At 49.5% G+C, this 20,038-nt stretch overlaps 1 protein-coding gene across 1 annotated transcript; it reads right to left on the reverse strand.

Annotated features, from left to right (window-relative positions):
- Positions 1–430: 430 nt before the first annotated feature.
- Positions 431–11,668, reverse strand: Cdc25b (cell division cycle 25B). The gene is made up of 17 exons (XM_013011048.1): positions 11,550–11,668; positions 10,722–10,946; positions 9,847–9,947; positions 8,254–8,305; positions 6,357–6,398; positions 6,198–6,234; positions 5,880–6,005; positions 5,649–5,771; positions 5,393–5,494; positions 4,901–4,981; positions 4,612–4,791; positions 4,302–4,397; positions 3,749–3,811; positions 3,492–3,590; positions 3,147–3,280; positions 1,548–1,659; positions 431–1,406 (listed from the first exon to the last, which is right to left on the reverse strand). The coding sequence occupies exons 1-17, from the start codon at positions 11,594–11,596 to the stop codon at positions 1,266–1,268; spliced, it is 1,761 nt and encodes a 586-aa protein (XP_012866502.1). The 5' UTR covers positions 11,597–11,668; the 3' UTR covers positions 431–1,265.
- Between the last annotated feature and the right edge of the window lie 8,370 nt (positions 11,669–20,038).

Genomic DNA, 20,038 nt, shown 5'->3' on the forward strand with positions numbered 1-20,038 from the left:
TGGCTCAGTGGTAGAGTGCTTGCCTTGCATGCATGAGGCCCTGGGTTCGATTCCTCAGCACCACATAAGCAGAAAAAGCCAGAAGTGGTGCTGTGACTGAAGTGGTAGAGCGCTAGCTTTGAGCTGAAGAGCTGAGGGAGAGCACCCAGGCCCCACAACTGACAAAAATAAATAAAGGAGCCCATATGACACCAGACTGGTTATTAAGCTTGCTCAGTGCTTTATTGAACCAAGGTCCCAAAGGATGGCTCATCAGGACCTTCCAGCACAGCCCTTCCTTCCCACGTTGACATGCAGAATCCAGAGGTTGCTTAGTTCTTGATTTAGCTGCTTCCATGACAATGACTCTTGAATACTTCCAAATTATAAATGTAAATACTTTTGTCCACACAGACATACATACACACATTCCTGCCACAGGCTGTCACACACACCAAAAACACTTCTACTCAGTGGGTGTTTGTGTGTGTACAAGGCACTGTGCATCCATGACCATCCATCCATCTAGCTGCCTGTGACAGAATAGCAGCAGCAGGTTCTATCAGGTCAGAACAAGGTTCATAGCAGTGGGGACAGGGCTCCTAGACCCCCAAAGATAGGAACATTCCTGGGGGAACAAAAGCCGGGACCATGTGGGTAATTGATGTTTGACTCTCTAACCCCTGTTGTGGGGGGAGAGGGTCTATACAGCCAGTAACTGTGTCCTGAAACATATAAAAGTCAGAGTATCAAAATCAAACCTGCAGGTAACACTAGAACAGGGAATAGTTAAGCGCTTATGTTGATTTTGTAGGTGCTTGTGCAGAAGGACAGGAGAGAGGAAAAGAAAACGAGGCAAAGCAAAGTGACATACATACCATGACTCTTGCAGAGACCAGGGGCAGCCTACTGCCTCCCAGGCCATGGGAGGGTTGTGACTCTCCCAGCCTCAGCTGACACACACAAAGGGCTTTTCTGGACACATAAAAGACAGTTCACCCAAAAAAGAAAGAAGAAAAGCAAAATAAAGGCTCCTGCTAGACACGAGATGCTTCCTTCTGAGCTGGTCCTAGCTCACCAGGTTCAGCTCTTCAGGTGACAAAGTACACACAATACACTGAGATATGGAAAACGATTGGAGTGAGACAAGGAGAGTTGGGGACAAGGGCAGATGGCCATCCCCAGCCATCTTTCCCTGGTTAGCACCTGAGGCCTCCTGCAGGCCCATGGGACCAGTGGCCCCAGGCCTCACAAGCAAGGAAGGTAGCAGGACCAACACTGGCCCCTCATTGGTCCTGCAGCCTGCTACAGAGCTCGCGTCGGCTCCGCTCTCCAGCCCAGCTCCGGGTCTTGAGACGGAAGGTTCTCATCTCAGCTCTGAAGTTCTCATGGTTCATGGGCCGGTAGTCCTGGGGCTCACAGAATTCCTAATGAGAGAAGTCCATTAAAAGGAGGAAACAGGTAACATGTGTGTGTGTGTGTGTGTGTGTGTGTGCGTGCGTGCGTGTGTGTGTGTGTGTCCCAGCCAAGGGTCACACATGGCAAATATGGCTACCCCACCCCATTACCGGGTACTGTGGGAAGAACTCTCTGTAGCCGCCTTTGAGGATATACATCTCAGGGTAGTACAGGCTGGGGTAGTCATTGGCAGCACGGTCCCGTTCCCTGACGAATCGGCACCTGGAAGGTAAGGAAGGAGTAGGGTGAGAACTGGCAATGTGACAGGGTACACACTAAAGTACTGGTTCCCTCAATCCTCCTTTGAAGGTCCAGCAAGAGAATCAGTCTGGCTACTGCTGGGATGACAGCAGAAAGGAGGAAAATTAAAGGGTCGATCTTTGTTTCTGGAAAGCAGTTACAAAACTTTTATTAGGGCAATCTGTGAGCTCCATCAGGAGAGAGGATGTAACAAGCGTACATTGTAAGAGACAGCCAAAGGCTCTTGATGAGACTCAGTGAGAACCAAAGTTGGGAGCCATGGGCCAGAATCTCAAGAGAGAGAAGGGCTACAGAGGAGAGGGCTGTATGAAGGGCATCTGGGGGCATATTAGCCATGGAGCCACTGGCAGTCAGATGGAGCAGGTAACAAGCCTGGAACAGGAAGCAGAGAGACAACAGAAATGGCTAAGACAGAACATGATCATAGGTGGGCCCTGGTAGCTCATGTCACTAATTCTAGGTACTCAGGAGGCTGAGATCTGAGGATTGTGGATCAAAGCCAGACCAGGCAGAAAACTCTGTGAGACTTTTGTTTGTTTGTTTTGTTTTGTTTTTTTTTCGGTCCGGTCGTGGGGCCTGAACTCTGGGCCTGGGCGCTGTCCCTCAGCTCTTCAGCTCAAGGCTAGCACTCTACCACTTGAGCCACAGCGCCACTTCAGGCTTTTTTCTTTTTGCTTATGTGGTGCTGAGGAATCCAACCCAGGGCCTCAGGCATGCAAGGCAAGTGCTCTACCACAGAGCCACCTACCCAGCCCTCTGTGAGACTTTTATCTCCAATTAAACACCAGAAAACTAGACAAGTGCTGTGGCTCATGTGACAGAGCACTAGCCTTGAGCAAAAGAGCTCAGGGACAATGCCCAGGCCCTGAGTTCAAGCCCCACAGTGAACAACAACAAAAAAAGAACATGAACATAGAAAAACAGGTAAAGGAGGCAGATGGCCCAGGTTGGGACACCAAGGCCATGATTCCAGGGGGACCAAATAACACATAACACCGGAAATGTAAGCATCATGGAAGATGGGGATAGGGTTGACATCAGGACCCTTGTACTTTTTTTTGGTCGTCGGGCCTGAACTCTGGGCCTGGGCCCTGTCCCTCAGCTCTTCAGCTCAAGGCTAGAGCTCTACTACTTGAGCCGCAGCACCACTTCTGGCTTTTGCTGCTTATGTGGTGCTGAGGAATTGAACCCAGGGCCTCATGCATGCGAGGTAAGCGCTCTACCACTGAGCTACCTTCACAGCCTGACTCTTGCACTTTTAAAGAATAACATTGCTGGGGACTTGGCACCATATTTGGAAGGGGGGGGCACAGCAGGTGAACATGAGGCCTGATGGGATGGGCAATGGGGGGAGGAAGAGCAGGTCTCCTATAAGATCAACACCAGACACAGACGAAGCCTGGGCAGGGAAGGCTAAGGGCACTAGCTAGTTAGCTGGTCAGACTCACATACGAGGCCCACGCTCAGATGAAAATTCACAGTGGAAAATGAGGATGATTCTCTTGTCCAGGTTACAGAGGGCCATAGGACTCTGTAGCAGGTAGGTCTCAATGTCTCGTTCCAGAGGCAAGTTCACAGCTGACTGTTAAGAGGAATTAGGGGGAAGGGGATCAAGCCACAGCCTTTCTCCCCACAGGAAGACTCTTCCCCTTGCAGTTCCCAGACAAGTGGGGCCCTCACCACCTTTCTCTGAGCAGGCCCATGAGAGAAGGTCCAACCCCCTCTGTCATTCAGACTCTGGGCAGGGGGACCTGACCCCAGTTGGTGTACCTCTTCCCAACATCCTGCCTCACCTTGATGTGTCCGCCTTCATACTCATAGGGGTATCTACAGTCTACAACCACAAACTTCTCCACAATGTTGCTGAACTTGCCCATCAACAGCGCCACCATCTGCAGGAGGAAATGGGGAATGAGGCCAGTAGGTGAGGCTGGCAGCCAGGGACTGACCTCTCAACCTTCTGCTAGCCTGAACATGCAGCCTGTCCCCAGGGGAGGTCAATAGTCAATCAGGGATGTCACATGCACCTAAAGAGGAGTTCCCTGCTTACTGTTTCTGGTGAGATGTACTTGAGGTCTTGGTGTTTTCCATCCACAGTCTGCAGCAGGAAGGCCTGAGGGGAGGATGACAGACAGAGATGGAGTCAGAGGAGAAAGTGAAGGTGGTGAGATACAGGGAAAAGATAAAAGCTTTGATCCCAAGCCCAGAGGCCACATCTGGGTTTTTGAATTCTACTATGGTTCTCACAGCAGCTAAAAGGCGCCTCCTGGGGCTAGTACCTAAGGCACAAGCTTCCAAGAGGAATAAAGAAGAAATAGAAGAAGTGAATTTTGTTTCCTGTTCCCAGGCTCTGTGAGACCAGGGCTAAGGTAGAAGAAGGTTCCCAGCTGTAGACATTAGTTTTTCACAACTGAGGCACACTAGGTACCTAGCCATCAAGAGACTAAGGAGACCCAGAGGGAGGCCCCTTCCAGAGATCAAAGGATAAGAAGATTCAAAGGAAAAGAGAAAAAGCAGCTTCTGGGGATAGGACCAAAGCAGCACCAGGGGTAGAGTCCGCAGTAGGTAATGGGCCAAGCTTCCTGAGGGCTTCATGTTAATACCTTGGAATAATCTCCAATCAGTCCACGGTGGTCACTGTCTAGGATGCTCTCAATCTCATCATGACACAGGGACTTCGAGCGGAGGACACGAGCTTTCTGGGAGACAAGGCAAATGGGAAACCAGTCAGGAAGTGAGTCTGTCTCTCAGAGCTCTGTCTGCCTGTGATACCATTTTCCTACAATACCCAGGACTATCTATCTGATTTGCATCCCAGACAATATCCACTGCCATTGCCACATATCTGGCCAAGAGGACAGCAGTCACATCGCCAGGTGGGCAGCAACTACACAATCCCAGAAGAGCACTCACAGGTTCTTCTGGCTGCTGCTGCAGCTCCTCCAGGGGGGTCAAACTCCTCCTCCGCTTGTTCTGGACAGGTGTGTCCTTGTCCTGGGGCCGATCCAGTCTCTTGAGGATGGGCCGGATTACACTACAGGGCATGGATGGAGAGCGGAAGAGCCGCTGGCACTTGTTGAACACCATGAGGTCCTGAAGGGAGATCAGGGGTCAGAATGCTCAATCTCTCAACGCCAAATCCCACCTAGAGGGAAGGCCTCATCCCTCAAGTCTTCTAGGGAGAGCCACCCCAGATACCCACTTGCTCTTCTTCCTTATCCAATGTTTTGACCAGTGGAGCACTAATGAGACTCTCCATGCCTGGGGGAACAGCGGCGTCATCCTGAGGTCAAACCAGCAAGGACATGGTCACAACCACAGGCCACAGGACCAATCAATCCCTCAGGCTCCGAACCCAGCACAGCTTTTCCTGCCTCCTAGCAACTCTAGGCCCACTGCACTCCTGACTCAGCTAGCTCCTTTACCCAGAACAGCACCTCTGAAGCCTAAAGCTGCAGGTACTCACTTTGCTGCGGAGGCCTGCACTAGCAGTGAGAAGCCCCCCTCCCTGCTCAGCCATCTGCTCTTCTCTGATTGGCCAGAGATCAAACTGTGACTTCAGTTACCTCAAATTCTTCTTCTGACATTGGGATGAGGTCATAGTCTTGCCGCAGAGGCCCAGAGCTCTCCTCTTTGGGGTAGTTCCAGAGAAAGGGGGTAAGGGCCTGGTAATGAACCATGGCTCTTTGTTTACCTTTAAGTCGGTTTCTAGGATGTCCACGAACCCATCATCATCCTCAGTAGACCCTTCAGCAGGGACTAGCTCCTCTACCATCTTCTGCTCTGGAGTGAGGCACTGTCCAAATGACACAGACCAGGTATTCAGTGGTGGGGACTGATATCCTTCCTAAGGACAGGTCCCCAATCTCTGGGGGACCTCAGGACCACCCTTTCCTTCCCCCAAGTTTCCTTGTCAAAGGCCCTGCAGGGGTTAAGCTCTCTTTATATACCATCAGATCAGGGGCCGAGTTTGGTCTCTGGGTAAAGGCCTCTCTGCGGCTGGCCCAGTCCACTAAAGTTTGGGCAGGACTGGCCTGTGTGGGCTTCCACGGCATCTTGAAGACAAATCCATCCTGTAGGCAAGATGGCAGAGGTAGTGACTGGATGCTATGAGACTACCCTGTGCGTGCCCCACTCCCTGCTTTCCCCAGAGCCCCCTAGCCCAGCCTCTGGAAGCACACATTTTCTTTGTCGTTCCCTGGGCTGTTGTTGGCAGCTGCACCACCTGCCTCACTCTTCTTCCAGCTGTCCCGAGCTTGGGAGTTGGTGATGTTCCGTAGCACAGGGCTGTGGCTCAGCAGCCTCACCTAGGGAGCCAGGAAGAGCAGCAGGTACTGAAGACTGCATTCCTCTGCCACTACTCAGGCCCTGACTTCTCCCACCTGGTCTCACACCTCTGACCCGCCCAGCCAGTCCTCTGGGAGATGACCTGGGGCAAGTCTCTCGCCCCTGCCTGGCCTGCATGCCTTAGCTCCTAGCTAGGCCCTTAGGATACTCACCGGTAAGGACTGAAAGCGTCTTATGGCAAACTGCTCACTGCAGAAAGAACATGGATAGGTCAGGGCTGGGAGAGTTGAGGGCAGGAAGGAGGTCTGTGAACCAGATTCCTCTATATCCCAGGGGAGACGGAGCCAGACAGAGCAGGAAAGAACACTTACTTTCGAATGACCCTGCTAGCTGCCTGGATGGCCTGTTCAAATCTAGGAGAGAGAAGAGTGGACCCATGTGCCCTGCAGCCTGTGGCCCAATCCACAAGGGCCAGGTGAAGGGAAGGGTCAGGAAGAAGTCCATTACTTGTAGAGCCCAGGTATTGGGGAGGGAGAGGGGGTGGGGAGAGAGGAGAGACAGCTTGAGATTTTAAATGCTGCCTTGAATAGAAAAGGGCCCAGAGACAGACAGCTGGGGCAGGTCGAAGGGTCACTGAGGCGTCACCAAGGCAACAGTCTTGCCCGGCCTACACCAGCAAGCCTGCAGGCCTTCCACCTGTATGCAAATCACCTTGGTAGGCCATATGGCCACCAGAAAAGGCATCCATCCATCCCATGGTAACAGGCTATGGGTGTCCAGTAATGTGGGCTTCCCTCCCCTTGTGAGGAGCTGGCCTAGCTCCCTTCAGGGCAGGGGGTCTGCCTTTAGTGGTCCCCTGGATCAGCTCCAGTCAGCCACAACAGACCCCCTGGTGACAAATGTGCAGGATCACATCCTTTCCTCCCTCCCGTGGAATTTTCCAGGCCCTCAACCGCTGTCCCACCCCCCTCCTTCTGTCTCAAAGAAGCCAGCAGGCAAGAAATTCCAACAGATGTTCCTTTTGAGGTTGGGGCAGAAGCTTCTGTATATCTGCCCCACCCCCTAGCTAGGTTACTGAAGACCACCTGTCACGCAGAGCTTTTGTCTTTCTACACACACACATACACACACACACACCAGCTTCTTGAAAAACTAATAGGCAAAGCAGGTGGAAAGGTGGGGTGGCATTCACTGCCAAGGGTCAGGGTGCCCCTCCCCCCAGAAGGTGCTGTACTCATGGCATCAGGCATGACCAATTTAATTGGTTTAGTTTCCAATCTGCAGCTGGGCCTTGGGGGTAAGGCCAAGGACAATGTTACACTGCCACTAAAAATCAACCCCACAGTTGACCCACCCCCACCCTATTCTGTTTCCTGTTTGTGACCAAACCCTGAGCACAGCCCAGTCTGATCAAAACAGGAGGAAACAGTCATTGCTCTAAATCCAAAGCCACAGTCCCTTAGTCCAGGCTGGGGATGCCCAGCTGTCCCTACTAATGGCTGGCAGCTGCTCTGTCTAATGGGTCTGTAACAGCCGGATGGGAACAGGTGTGTTCGGGAAGGTACTAGCTATGCAGGGTGGGGGTGGAGAGTGTCCTCTCTCTATTCCCATTGACAGATGGGACCAAGTATCATCAAAGCTATAGGCTGTAGATAGGCTAAGGGCCATTTTCTGTAGGCATAGAGTGAGTTAAGAGTTTTGAATCAGCTGGACCATATTTTCATGTGATTTTTGTTTTGTTTTGGTATTTTTGGTTTTCCTTTATTCCCTCCCTTCCTCCCTTTGGGCAGTTTTGGAGTTTGAACTCAGGGCTTTATACTTGCTTGGCTGGTGTTCTACCACTTGAGCCACTCCACCAACTTCATGTCTTTCATTTTCTTGAAACTGCATCTCACTAGCCCAGGCTAGCCTTGGGCTCACTATCCTTCAGCTACCTGGTAATATGCATGTACCACCATGCCTGACAGGGCCATATTTTTTAAACTGAAATATTTCATACAGAAAAAAAATGTATATAAGAAAAAAAAAAGGACATATTAGCTGGTATTCCTGAAAGGCAAGGGCTCATTGGAGTCAGGTATTCTTTACTCCCAGGGACTACTATCCTTAACATGCTTGGTCCTCATCCCACTCACATGAAACAGGAAGCAGATTCCCAAGGACTGGGAAGGGCTAGATGACCCCAGGTTCCTGTGAGTCTATACAACTATGATTCCCAAAGACAGAGTCCAACTCCTTGGTGGTAGGGATTCCTCCTTCTCTACTCACGTTTGCTCTGCCATCTTGGGGTCCATAGGGCTGGGAGAATCCATGCCAAGACCTGAGGTAACAGAGCACCTTGGTTTGAAGGTAGTAGTATTGTCTGTTTACTTTCTCCCCTCTGTATCCCAAGAAGAGAAAACAAAACCTGTTTCCAGATCTTGACACACTGAAAAAAGTGAAACAAAACCTACCAGGAACTCTGAGCATGGCACATTGTCCCCCAAGGTGGACAGGTCTCCACTTTCCTATAGAATTTGTGGTGCTTTTCTTTTTTTTTTCCTTTTCTGTCAATCATGGGGCTTGAACTCTGGGCCTGGATGCTGTCCCTCAGCTCAAGGCTAGCTCTCTAGCACTTGAGCCACAGCACCACTTCCAGTTTTTTGGTGGTTAATTGGAGATAAAGTCTCACAGACTTGGGGCTGGGAAGGTAGCTCAGTGGTAGAGCGCTTGCCTTGCATGCATGAGGCCCTGGGTTCAATTCCTCAGCACTACATAAGCAAAAAAAAAAAGCCGCAAGTGGCGCTGTGGCTCAAGTGGTAGAGCACTAGCCTTGAGCTGAAGAGCTAAGGGACAGCGCCCAGGCCCAGAGTTCAGGCCCCATGACTGGACACAAAAAAAAAAAGTCTGGGGGGGGGGGGAAGGAGAAGGATTGGGATGGGGGGGAGGGGAGAGGCTGGGAAGTGATGTGAAGGGTAAACAAAGGAGGAGGCTGCAATGCTTGGTAAGAAATGTACGCATTATCCTGCCCATGCAATTGTAACCCCTCTGTACAGTATTTTCACAAAAAAAAAAAAAAAAAAAGTCTCACAGACTTTCCTGCCTGGGCTGGCTTTGAACCACGATCCTCAGATCTCAGCCTCCAGAGTAGCTTGGATTACAGGCATGAGCCACCAGCACCTGGCAAATTTCTTGGTTTTATAAAATTACAATGTTTAAGTAAATAAATAAATAAAATTATAATGCTTAGGCCAGAGGCTGGTGGCTTCTTCCTGTAATCCTAGCTACTCAAGAGGCTGAGATATGAGGATTAAGGTTTGATGCCAGCCAGGTTAGGAAAGTTCATGAGACTCATCTCCAAGTGACCACCTAAAAGTCAGAACTGGAGCTGTGGCTCAAGTAGTAGAGCACTAACTTTGAGCAAAAAAACTCAGACAATGAACAGGTGCTGAGTTCAAGCTCCAGGAGAGGCACCAAAAATTAAAAAATCAGAATATTTCTAAGTATTTTTCTTAACCTGGGTTAAAAATGAATTCGCTTTCTAAGGCAAACAGTTATAGAATTGAAAAATGTTCTAAAAAGTCTAGGTGTTTTCTGGGTGGAGTTGTGGTTTAGCTGTCATGACTTTGGCGCCAGGTTTTGAATAGGTAAGATCTCACCTCCTACAGCAGGGCCCCACCCTCTGCATCCTCCCCAGTCTAGATTGGGTGTGTCTTCCTCCTGGTTTTGTGGGCAGGGTGGGGGAGGCTCCAGGGCTCACTAGGTTGTGGGAAAGATATTAAACTAATGTCTACCGACAAGTCGGAGACCCACTGCAAGTCCACAAACTTCTGGCACTGGAGGACCCTGCGCCCCCTCCCCCCCCAGGGCCCCCAGAGCTACCTGCATCTGAAGATTCTGAGGACTCGGATGACAGGGAAGATTCAGATGCTCTCCTAGACAGGACCAGCTGGTTTCGGAAGGCCAGACTCTTTGGGGTCTCACTGGGAAGGGAGAAGGAACCAAGGAAAGGACAAAAGTAAATAGATGTGGAGTTCAAGGCTTGGCTGGCCCATCTTCCTTCATTTCGCCCACCTATGAGGGGGCCCATCCAGTATCTGCACTGCCCAGAGAAGCAGCCCCCTCACCGAGGGCAAACCACTCCATAGGGTGATCACATCACTTGTCAGGTCATAGTGGCTTATTCCACTGAGGCCCTAAAGTGTCTTCTCTGGATTGATTCGTTTAGGAAAAAAATCCTCAGGTGCAAGGAGAGATGAGCCCCACTAGGATGGAGGAGGCTGCGGGTAGAAAAGCAACTCAGAAGGGCCCCCGTGCTTCAGACTCAGTCTACCCACGTGCCTTCCAAGGTCGAAGGCCCAGTCCTGGGTTTCTACTGCAGCTCGGACACCGCGTTGGACCCCTAGAGGCCTGCTTAGAGATCAGGATCAGCCCGAGAGAGAATTGGGGGAGGGGGCACGGGCTTGTGGGAAGCGCTGCTAGGCCACCCTCAAGTTCCCCTTAAAGCCCTGAGATATACCCTTGCCTGGGGCAAAATGGTGGCGTTTGGGCACAGTTGAGGGAGGCAGAGGGGTGAAAGATTGGGGGGGGGGGAGAGAAGGTCCCAAGCAGGTCACCGGTAAGGGCGAGTCGGGCAGCAATCCCCGTTTCTGTACCCTTGCTATTTGAGGTTCTTGAAGGGCGTCTGATGGTCCCATGACCAGATCCCCGGGACCGGGCCTCCCATTCCACCCCCCCGCGTCTACGGGGCGTCCTACCTGCCCAGGCCGGTGAGGTTGTGCATGGTCTTGGTGAGGGTGGTGACGGGAGAGGACGCCGCCGCTCGCTCCGGAGATCGCAGCCAGGGGCCCGGGAGATGACCGGGACGCTGGGCGCTCCCGCGCGCACCGACCGGACTGAGGAGAGCCGAGTCCGGCGCCGGCTCCGGCTCCGGCTGGGGCACCTCCATAGCGGTGGGGTCGACAGACGCCGGGCACAGCTGGCTGGGACCCGAGAGGGAGCGGACAGGGGTCGGGAGGAGGGGGGAGGGTGGAAAGGGGGGAGGGGGAGGCAAGCCACGGGACGAGGGACACGAGGGTGGAGAGGGATGCGGGGAGGGCGGGCGGGAGGGGGACGCGGGGCCCGGCCGCTGCAGCTCGAGAAGCCTCTGGCTGCAGCTGCCACCGCCACCTCCTTATATATTCGAAAAATAACAGCGGCCGCGCCGCCGGACGCCACCAATGGGGGCGCGGGTTAGCGGAGGGGCGGGGCCAAGGGGGCGGGCCCCGCGGGGCGTGCTGGGGCGAGGGCTGGACAAGCCCGGCCCGCCCCGTTTGTGGGCTTTGGGTGGAGCCGAGGAATTGGGGTTTATCTCGTACAGCCCACCCCACCCCGCATATCCCTGCCTCGTATTCCCCACCCCCCCTCCACCCCCCAGTTCTCCGGCGCGTGGATCTTGGTTTCCACCATTCTGCCTCTCGGGGTGCACTTTGGAGCGGCACATCCCTACCTGCAGAAAGCTGCACCCCATAGGGTGGCGTCGGGGACCCCTCGGGGTGTGACCTCGCCTACCGGTCACCCCCCCTAGGGAGCGCGAGATGCCCCACCTGGCTGCCGAAGTTTGCCAAACACAGCTGTGCGTTTCCGGTCCCATTTTACAGACAGGGGTTGTTGAGGCATGGAGGTTATTAACTCGTTGAAGGTCACGCCTTTTGAGCCAGGGCTGCATCCCCCCCCACCTCCTTTCCCCCCTCCCTTGGAGTCTCCGGGCCGCGCAGCCTCCGTGGCAGCACAGAGCAGGGGCGAAGAGCAATTCGCAAGCCGAGGTGCCAGGGGAGGAGGTGGGCAGGAGGTGGGCGGGGGGGGGGGTGGAGAAAGGGTCGGAGCGGAACTGACGGAAGCTTCCGGGTCCTGAAGGTTAGACGTGACTCCACTGGCAGGCGGGAGTTTAGCCCACAGCTTCAGAAAAATCTCTGAAGGGGGTGGATTTAGGCCAGGGATTTCTGCTATGGCCAAGATGGGGCTAGCAGCTACCAGAGTGTGGAAATGACTCACACTTATTGATGGCTTGGCTATCTTGGTATACCAATGACACCATATTAATTGGTATTTGATGACCAGGGAGGCTGAATTTGTCATTTCTAATTACCTAATCACTTTCCAGCCAAATCTAGTTTAATGGAAGGAGCTAGTGGGTGGTTAGAATGTTTCATCCCCCTTCTCAAGGAGGAGACCCCTGGCTGGGTGGGGAGTTACAGTTCAGGAAGGCAAGAACCGAGTACCACCTTGCTTTGCAAAAGGGAGCATCCTCTCTCCTGCATTCGGGGGTGGGGCAAAGGACCTGGGAGGGGGCACTGAATGGGCAGGTGTGGGAAGGTAGGCAGAAAGGAAGGCCCTAGACCCATCAAAGAATGAAGTAGGTGAGAACCAAGACCTATCCTTAGCATTTTGCCTAGCTCCTGTGCCAGGTATTATATTGCCAGGTGGACACATTTCCTGTTCAGGTCAAGGGTCAAGCTTCATACCTCTCACCCAAAGAGGGGAGATAAAACTGTCCTGAGGGCTACATTTTCAAAGCCAACACAAGTTCTTCAGGGAACCCATACTCAACACAGACACATCTCCACTGGGTCTGTGATTGACAGACTTGTGTTGAATCCTTTGGATCCCATGGAACCCACAGCCAGAAGGGGGTCTGTGGGCCAGTGGGAAAGCAGGACCACAAAGATCGTTCCAAAGCATCCATGTATGAACTCTGGACCTTCCTGAATCTTCTGCCAATTAGAAGTGTGTCATAAGCTGGGGCCGGTGGCTCACGCCTGTAATCCTAGCTACTCAGGAGGCTGAAATCTGAGGATCACAGTTCAAAGCCAGCTGGAGCAGGAAAGTCCAGGAGACTCTCATCTCCAATTAACAACCAGAAAGCCAGAAGTGGTGTTGTGGCTCAAATAATTGAGTGCTCATCTTGAGCTGAAGAGTTCAAGGACAGCACCCAGGCCAAGTTCAAGACCCACGACTGACAATAAATAAATAAAGAGTTAAGTTGTGAGCTGGTGGTTCATGCCTGTGATCTTTGCTATGCTGAGATATGGAGGATTGTAGTTTGAACTAGCCAGGTAGAAAAGTCCATGAGACTCCTTTGAAATAACCAGAAAAAGGCAGGACTGAGGCACCAGTGGTTCACACCTGTAGTCCTAGATACTCAGGAGATTGTGATCTGAAGATTGCAGTTTGAAGCCAGTTCAGGCAAGGAAATCCTTGAGATTCTTATCTCCAATTAACTACCAGAAAGCCAGAAGTGGAGGGGTGGCTCAAATGGCTCATCACTAGCCTTGAGCAAAAAAGCTCAGAGACAGTGCCCAGGGCCTAAGTTAAAACCCCAGGACTTGCACACACACACACACACACACACACACAAAAGAGACAGTGCTCAGAGCCTAAGTTAAAGCTCCAGGACCTGCACACACACACACACACACACACACACACACACAAATCATCAGGGCGGGGCTGGGAAGGTGGCTCAGTGGTAGAGCACCTGCCTTGCATGAATGAGGCCCTGGTTCGATTCCTCAGCACCACATAAGCAAAAAGAAAAAAAGCCGGAAGTGGCGCTGGGCTCAAGTGGTAGAGCACTAGCCTTGAGCTGAAGAGCTGAGGGACAGCGCCCAGGCCCAGAGTTCAGGCCCCATGACCGGACCCCCCCCCAAAAAAAATCATCAGGGCTGGGGGCATAGCTCAAGTGGTAGAGTGATAGTTGAGCAAGTATGTCAAGTGAGCTTGAGGCTCTAAGTTCAAATCCTGGCACCACCAAATAAATAATGAGTTAAAATAAGTATTTGCAGCCGGGTGTGGTGGTACACACCTGCAATCCAAGCACTCAAGAGGCAGAGGCAGGAGGACTGAGTTCCAGACCAGCCTGCAGTATATGCATAATGAGAAAAAGAAAAATTGCAAGCAACAAAAGGACCATTTTCTCTCACCCTGCCAAGCCCTGGTTACACCACTTGTGGCTGTAGAAGAACTTATCTTCCCATGGAAGCAAATATTAGGACTCAGTATGTCAAGTCCTAAGCTCCTTCAAGGGTATCTGATGTGATCCTGAGGCTTAGGCAGAAAAGCAGGAAGTATTACCACTTGTTTCAAAATTCCCCTTTTTTTTCTCCAAGCTTCCTTCCACACAGTTGGTTCCACACACTTTTTGGTGCCTTTTCTATCATGACTTGTAGCATATTAAATAGTTGCTGTTTTGTGTCTGTGTGTGCTTTTTTCAGACAGAGTCTAAATGTATAGTCTAGGCTGGTCTTGAACTCATAATCCTCCAGGCCCAGTTATACTGTTTGAAAATGGTTTCATAGGTCAGGTGCTGGTGGCGTATGCCTATAATAATCCTAGCTACTCAGGAAGCTGAGCTCTGAGGATACCGGTTTGAAGCCAGCTTGGACAGGAAAGTCTGTGAGATTATCTCCAAATTAACCAGTAAAAAGCCAAAAGTAGAGCTGTGGCTCAAGTGGTAGAGTACCATCCCGAGGTGAAAAAGCTAAGGGACAATGCATAGGCCCTGAGTTCAAGCCCCAGGATGGACACAAAAATTTTGAAAAAGTTACATTACACAGACCAGGTGCCAGTGGCTCACATATATAGTACTAACTACTCAGGAGGCTGAGATCTGATCAGAAAAGTCCTCAAGACCATATCTCCAATTAATTAGCAAAAATGTTGGACTGGAGGCATGAATTCATCATGAATTATGGCTTTATCAGCCATGAATGACCAGGCTGAGTGAAATCATGAGACCCTGAGTTCAAGCTCCAGAATGAAAAAAAAAAAATTACATGAGGCTAGGTATTGTAACTCATGCCTGTAATCTCAGCACTTGGGAGGATGAAGCTGGAGGAACATAAGCTCAAGTTTGGTCCAAACTACATATGGATTTCAAGGCCAGCCTGGGTTACACTGTCTAAAAAAACAAAACAAAGTCACCTGACACCAAATATTCAAAGAACATTTAAATGGCAATGAAGTGAGTATCCCCCTCCCAAATCGCCAGGACCACTATTATAGAATCAATCAATATTATGTGTTGTTTATTTCCTAGGTAGTCCATAACTAGCTAATGGCAATATAATAGCAGGACAGTTGTAAGCTATAACAGATTTTAAGATTTCCTAGTACCCACGTTCATGAAAGTAAAGAGTGGTTGGAGCTGAAGTTCTGAAGTTCAATGGCAAAGTAATGGCCTAGCATGTACCAGGGCCTGGGTTCAATCCCTAGCACTGCAAAATATAAGTAAAATAAAAGGGATCAGATGAGGTTACTTTCAATATTTTATTTAACATCTAATATTTTATTTCACATATTATCTGCATAAAATTATTAGTGGGAAATTTTAAATACTTTGGATAGCCAGTCTTCAAAATCCAGCATAGGTTTTTATACTCAGAGTATCTCAATTTGCACTTGCTACCTTTCAAGAACTCAATGGCCATATGGGGCCATTGGCCACTGTACAAAGCGGGTCTTAACATTTCCAATGCAGAGATAATTTAAAAATACAAGCTGGGCACCAATGGTTCATGCCTGTAATTCTAGCTACTTAAAAGGCTGATATTTGAGGACTGAAGCTCAAAACCAGCTCAAGCAGGAAAGTCCCAATTACATCTCACCAAAAAAATAATATGCATATATGTATATCTCAAACAGTTTTTTGTTCTGGACAAAAAGCTTGGGACTGTATTTGAAGAATAAGAAAAAAAAAAGTAGCTTGAAGAGTGGCTGGAGTGCCTACCTGGCAAACATAACGGCCTAAATTCAAACCCCAGTACCATAAAATAGATGAGGATGGCGGGGGGCTGGGAAGTTAGCTCAGTGGTAAAGCGCTTGCCTTACATGCCTGAGGCCTGGGTTCGATTCCTCAGCACCACATAAGCAAAAAGAAAAAAGCCAGAAGTGGCGCTGTGGCTCAAGTGGTAGAGCGCTAGCTTTGAGTTGAAGAGCTGAGGGACAGTGCCCAGGCCCAGAGTTCAGGCCCCACGATAAATAAATAAATAAATAAAATAGATGAGGATGGGCAGTTTGTATAGGGATGCCCAACAGCTAGCAAGAGCTTAATAAGTAGTTGTTGATTATTGAATGATTACACATTGGACTACCAGGAGTCTTTTGACTAAAAGTATGAAACTCACTTAACATTGGTATTTGTTGTCATGAAAAAAGTGTGGGCAATATGGGCTACAAAGTATTCTAAATGTAGTCCAATTAAAAACAATATGCATGCCAGATGCCTGAGGCTCAAGTCTATAAACCTAGCTACTCAGGAGGCTGAGATCTGAAGATTAAAGTTGGAGGCTAGCCTAGGTAAACAAATTTTTTTTTTTCAGTTGTGGGGCTTAAACTCTGGACCTGGGCACTGTCCCTATTTGTTTTCTTTTCCTCAGTTACCACTTTGAGCCACAGCTCCACTTCCAGTTTCCTGGTGGTTAATTGGAGATCAGTCTAGTGGACTTTGCTGCCAGGATTAGTTTGAACTGTGATGCTCAGATCTCACCCTCCTGAGGAGTAGCTAGGATTACAGGTGTGCGTGCTCATGTGCGATGGCATTAAAAATGGTTACCTGTGCCAGGCACCTGGGGCTCAAGCCTATAATTGTAGCTACTCAGGAGGCTGAGATATGAGGATCACGGTTCAAAACCAGCATAGACAGTAAAGTCTGTGAGAGTCTTATCTCCAAAATAACCACCAGAAAACCAGAAATGGTGCTGTGGCTCAAGTGATAGAGTGCTAGCCCTGAGCTGAAGACCTCAGGGACAGCCCCCAGGCCCAGAGTTCAAATCCTAAAACTGCAGGAACAAAAATATCATGTTTATTAGATTGGAAATTATTGCTTTTTTATTATTAGCTTATATTAGTTAATTTTTTTTGTTTTTTTTTTGTTTTTGTTTTTGTCGGTCATGGGCTTGAACTCTGGGCCTGGGCGCTGTCCCTGCGCTCTTGAGCTCAAGGCGAGCACTCTACTGCTTGAGTCATAGCACCATTTGCGGTTTTTGAGAGGCTTATTGGAAATAAGAATCTCATGGACTTTCCTGCCCGGCTGGCTTTGAACCGCGATCCTCAGATCTCAGCCTCCTGAGTAGCTAGGACTACAGGCGTGAGCCACCAGCACCCAGCAGATCTCAGCCTCTTGAGTAGCTAGGATTACAGGTGTGAGCCACCGGCGCCCGACTAAATGGCAACTCCTTTTTACAGCTACTTGAAGATAATAAAATAATAAGGCATTCTGCACAAACTGACAATGTTTAAATTAATTAAAAGTATATATTCTCGGGCTGGGAAGGTGGCTCAGTGGTAGAGTGCTTGCCTTGCATGCATGAGGCCCTGGGTTCCATTCCTCAGCACCACATAAGCAAAAAGCAAAAAAAAAAAAGCTGGAAGTGGTGCTGTGGCTCGAGTGGTAGAGTGCTAGCCTTGAGCTGAAGAGCTGAGGGACAGCATCCAGGCCCAGAGTTCAGGCCCTACGACCGGACCAAAAAAAAAAAAAAAGTATATATTCTCAAGCCAGGTGCTGGTAGGTCAGACCTGTAATCCTAGCTACTCACTAGGTTGAGCTTTAAAGCCAGCCTGGCAGAAAAGTCTGCAACTCTTAACTCCAGTTAACTAACAAAAAGCAAGTGAAGCTATGGCTCAAGTGGTAGAGTTCCAGCCTTGTGTAAAAAAGCCAAGTGAGAGTATAAGGCCTGAGTTCAAGCCTCAGTATCTGTACACACACACACATACACACACACACACACACAAATTCCTTGGACTTGGTGGGCTGGCACTGTACCACTTGAATCATACCTCCATCCCCTACAAGCTGGTTTCTGTTTGTTTTGCCAGTTCTGGAGCTTGAACTCAGGGCCTGGGCACTGTCCTTGAGCCTCTCTGTGCTCAAGGCTAGCTTTCTACCACTTGAGCCACAGCATACTTCTGGCCTCTTCTGTTTATGTGGTATTGAGAAATTGAACCCAGGATTTCATGCATGCTAGGCAAGCATTCTACCACTAAGCCACATTCCTAGCCCCCCAAGAGCTTTTATTTTTTTAAATTGGTCATGGGACTGAACTCTGGGCCTGGGCACTGCCCCTCAGCTCTTCAGCTCAGGGCTAGTGCTCTACCATTTGAGCTACAGCACCACTTCCAGTTTTCTGGTGGTTTGTTGGAGATAAGAATCTCACAAATGGGCTGGGAAGGTGGCTCAGTGGTAGAGCACTTGCCTTGCATGCCTGAGGCCCTGGGTTCAATTCCTTAGCACCACATAAGCAAAAAGAAAAAAGCCAGAAGTGGTGCTGTGGCTCAAGTGGTAGAGCACTAGCCTTGAGCTGAAGAGCTGAGGAACAGCGCCCAGGTCCAGAGTTCAGGCCCCACGACCGGACCTTCCCCCCCTAAAAAAAAAAAAGAATCTCACAGACTTTCCTGCCTGGGCTGGCTTTGAACCATGATCTTCGGATCTCAGCCTCCTGAGTTGCTAGGATTACAGGCATGAGCCACAGGTACCTGACCCCCAAGAGCTTTTAAAAGTCCATAAAAAGACAGAGGTTGAGGGTGTAGTTCAGTGGTAAAGTATGTGCTTAGCATGTACAGGATTTCATCCCCAGTGCCAAATCAATTTAAAAAGAAAAAAAAAAAGGAAAAAAGGAAAAAAGGAAAGAGGGAGGTAAAAGAAGGCAGGCAGGCAGGCAAGACAAACATGGGCAAAAGTGGAAAATCACAGGATTCAAATGGCCAATAAATATATGAAAGGAAAAAGGCACAATGAAATAGCAGTTAGTTACAGTCTGTCCTCAGGTTCCAGAGTGCTGCACTGGCCTGTTTTTCCCATAATGGCTTCAGGTCCTCCAGAGTTGTATTGCTGGTCCTTTCTTCAGCCCCATAACCTTGGCGCTTCCAGGGCACTGTTTTTAGTTCATTTCTTCTGATACACCTACTCCCATGAAACATCATCTACTCTCGGTCTCCAACCTATTTTGATGGGTTGCTGATCAGTGAAACTTCATATATATGTACTCAATGGGTTGTGTTCAGAACTGACAAACGGGGCACCAGTGGCTCATGACTAGCTACTCAGGAAGCTGAGATCTGAGGATAACGGTTTGAAGCCAGCCAGGGCAGGAAAGTCCTTGCGACTCATCTCCACTAACCTACTCAGAAAAAGTGGTATTGTGGCTCATGTGGTGGAGCCTTGACCACAGAGAGGCTCATGGACAGCACCCAGGCCCTGAGTTCAAGTCCCAGAACCAGCAAGAAAAAAAAAACTAACCATTTTGATGTGTTTGGTGTTGTAGTCAGAGGCATCAGAATTTGTGTGTATATTTGTTTTTTTTTTTTTTTTGGGGGGGGGGTCCGGTCGTTTGGCCTGAACTCTGGGCCTGGGCACTGTCCCTCAGCTCTTCAGCTCAAGGCTAGCGCTCTATCACTTGAGCCACAGCGCCACTTCCGGCTTTTTCCTTTTTGCTTATGTGGTGCTGAGGAATCGAACCCAGGGCCTCAGGCATGCAAGGCAAGCACTCTACCACTGAGCCACCTTCCCAGCCCTGTGTGTATATTTGTATATGCAAATACACGTCGCTATTTCTGGAAAGGCAAAGATACATATGACTCCAATCATGGAAAAGGACACATTTTTGTTATCAGTGTCTACAGATTGTAACATTGCAATAATTACTACCATCAAATAAATTTAAAAGTGTATGGTTGTCTATACAAATAAAGTAAATGTGTAATGACCGGTAACAGATTCGTATTCATACATACTTGGAACAATTAGTCAACCATTAAAAGGCACGTGGGCAATGATTTGTACTGATATGGCAAAATTCTTAACACGTGATGCCAGGTCAAGCTTTATGTCAGTCTGACACAATACATTTGAAAACAAAACTGCCCAGAGCAAGGAAATGTATCAAAATGTTACCTGTGCATCTCTCCAGGTGCTCACGAATATGACAAGCGAGTTTTAGCTTCTGGGATTTTTCCGTTTCTGCCAAAAAGAAAAAAATAACCCAAAAAACAAAAGAGCGGGTTATTTTTTTTACTTAGATTAAGAAAGGGAAAAAAAAAA

This window comes from Dipodomys ordii, unplaced genomic scaffold (assembly GCF_000151885.1).
Source record: "Dipodomys ordii isolate 6190 unplaced genomic scaffold, Dord_2.0 Scaffold13, whole genome shotgun sequence".
Taxonomy (NCBI): Eukaryota; Metazoa; Chordata; class Mammalia; order Rodentia; family Heteromyidae; genus Dipodomys; species Dipodomys ordii.